Source organism: Macrobrachium nipponense, chromosome 3 (genome assembly GCF_015104395.2).
Source record: "Macrobrachium nipponense isolate FS-2020 chromosome 3, ASM1510439v2, whole genome shotgun sequence".
NCBI classification, from domain to species: Eukaryota; Metazoa; Arthropoda; class Malacostraca; order Decapoda; family Palaemonidae; genus Macrobrachium; species Macrobrachium nipponense.
In genome coordinates, this window is record NC_087202.1 from 113998363 (window position 1) to 113999805 (window position 1443).

At 37.7% G+C, this 1443-nt stretch overlaps 1 protein-coding gene across 1 annotated transcript in view; it reads left to right on the plus strand.

The window, feature by feature from the left end:
• The window catches only part of LOC135221984 (uncharacterized), a 7727-nt gene extending 6592 nt beyond the window's left edge, over positions 1–1135 (plus strand). Inside the window, exon 3 of the mRNA XM_064260086.1 lies at positions 750–1135. Coding sequence (XP_064116156.1) covers positions 750–1124 — 375 coding nt within the window. The 3' untranslated portion in view covers positions 1125–1135. The remainder of the gene's footprint in view (positions 1–749) is intronic.
• Positions 1136–1443: the final 308 nt, after the last annotated feature.

Sequence of the window (1443 nt, forward strand, 5' to 3'; positions counted from 1 at the left end):
AATTTTCAGAAGTAAAGACGTTGGTATAAGAAGGCTAGTGGAGGGTGCGGCGATAGACAGTGGTTTTTCCATGGAAGGCAATAAATCTTTCACACAGGAAGATAAATTCACCAATAACCTTATTTCCAAGAAATATATTAAAGTCTTTAAGAATAAAGAACATTATGAGAGTGTTGTCTCTTTAGCCACATCTGATGCTGCGGTTGCCTCTCTTTCTCCCGCTCAGGTAACTCGGCTACTTCCAGTAACCGATGCTGCCGGCGCCTATGCTGTTGAAGAGGACCATCAGAACGACCGCATTGGGCAAGGACCAATTCGACGTTCCAGACGACTGGCGGGGCTTTCATCAGAAAACGACGGCATTGCCTGATTTATACTGGACGACAGTTCCATTGTTAATAACAAGTCACTTAATTTTTACTCCTGTTTTGTTTACTTCGTGTAAAGTTATTTCAACGTGTCAGATGATAAGGGGAACCGTACAGATTCCCGAAAGCTTTCTTTGCTGTTTTTAAACTGAAATATATGTACATTTACATAACTGTGGATTTGTTTCTCCAAACTGACTATTGATACTATAATCAAATATTGCACATATTTTACTGAAAACTTTACGTAATTCTAAAAAAAAAAAAAAAAAAAAAAAAAAAAAAAAAAAAAAAAAAAAAAAAAAAAAAAAAAAAAAAAAAAAAAAAAAAACGAGAGATATCATCAAGAAAATTGTAATAAACTCATCGACTCTTTTACAGAACTTCCTCAGTCATCCAAAAGTGCAGAAGATAATAAATGAGAACCTCATGCACGACCTGAAAGCCTATGAGCAGGATAGGGAGGAAAACCTTGATCTCGGGCTGGACGACGAAGAATTCAGCTCCTTCCCCAAGGAATTCATCCCCCCACAACTTTTGGCTCATTTGGGAGTCGACTGGAAAGCCCTGGCTACCGCAGAGGACGACGAAGACGATGGAGAATTTGAGGATAAACTTGATTACTTAATCAAGAGCCGGTTAGATAAAGTCCACGTAAAGGAATCCAACGATAAGGCAGATAAGACCGGACGCTCTTCAGCATGGCATCCAGCGGCCGCATTCAAACAAGTTTTTGAAGAGGTTGAGAACTGGTAAAAAAAAAATAATAATAATAAAAAGAATTCCCAGGATAACAGAGACATATCATGGAAATCTACGGAATTGGTTATGTAGCTTCGACGGAGAGAACCTAGTAACATGTTTAGCATACCCTATACAAAACGATTATTATGTTCTCCGTAGAAAGCTGTAGCAACTACACAGCCACTCATTGGAAAGTTTAAACTTTCAAACATGTGTATTTCATAAACATTAACCTTATATGCATAGGCTAATTGGTGTGTAGAAAAAAGAATGGCATCTTTGTTTTAAGATGCACTTTTCTTATTGTGCATGGAATTGCATATCGATGTGA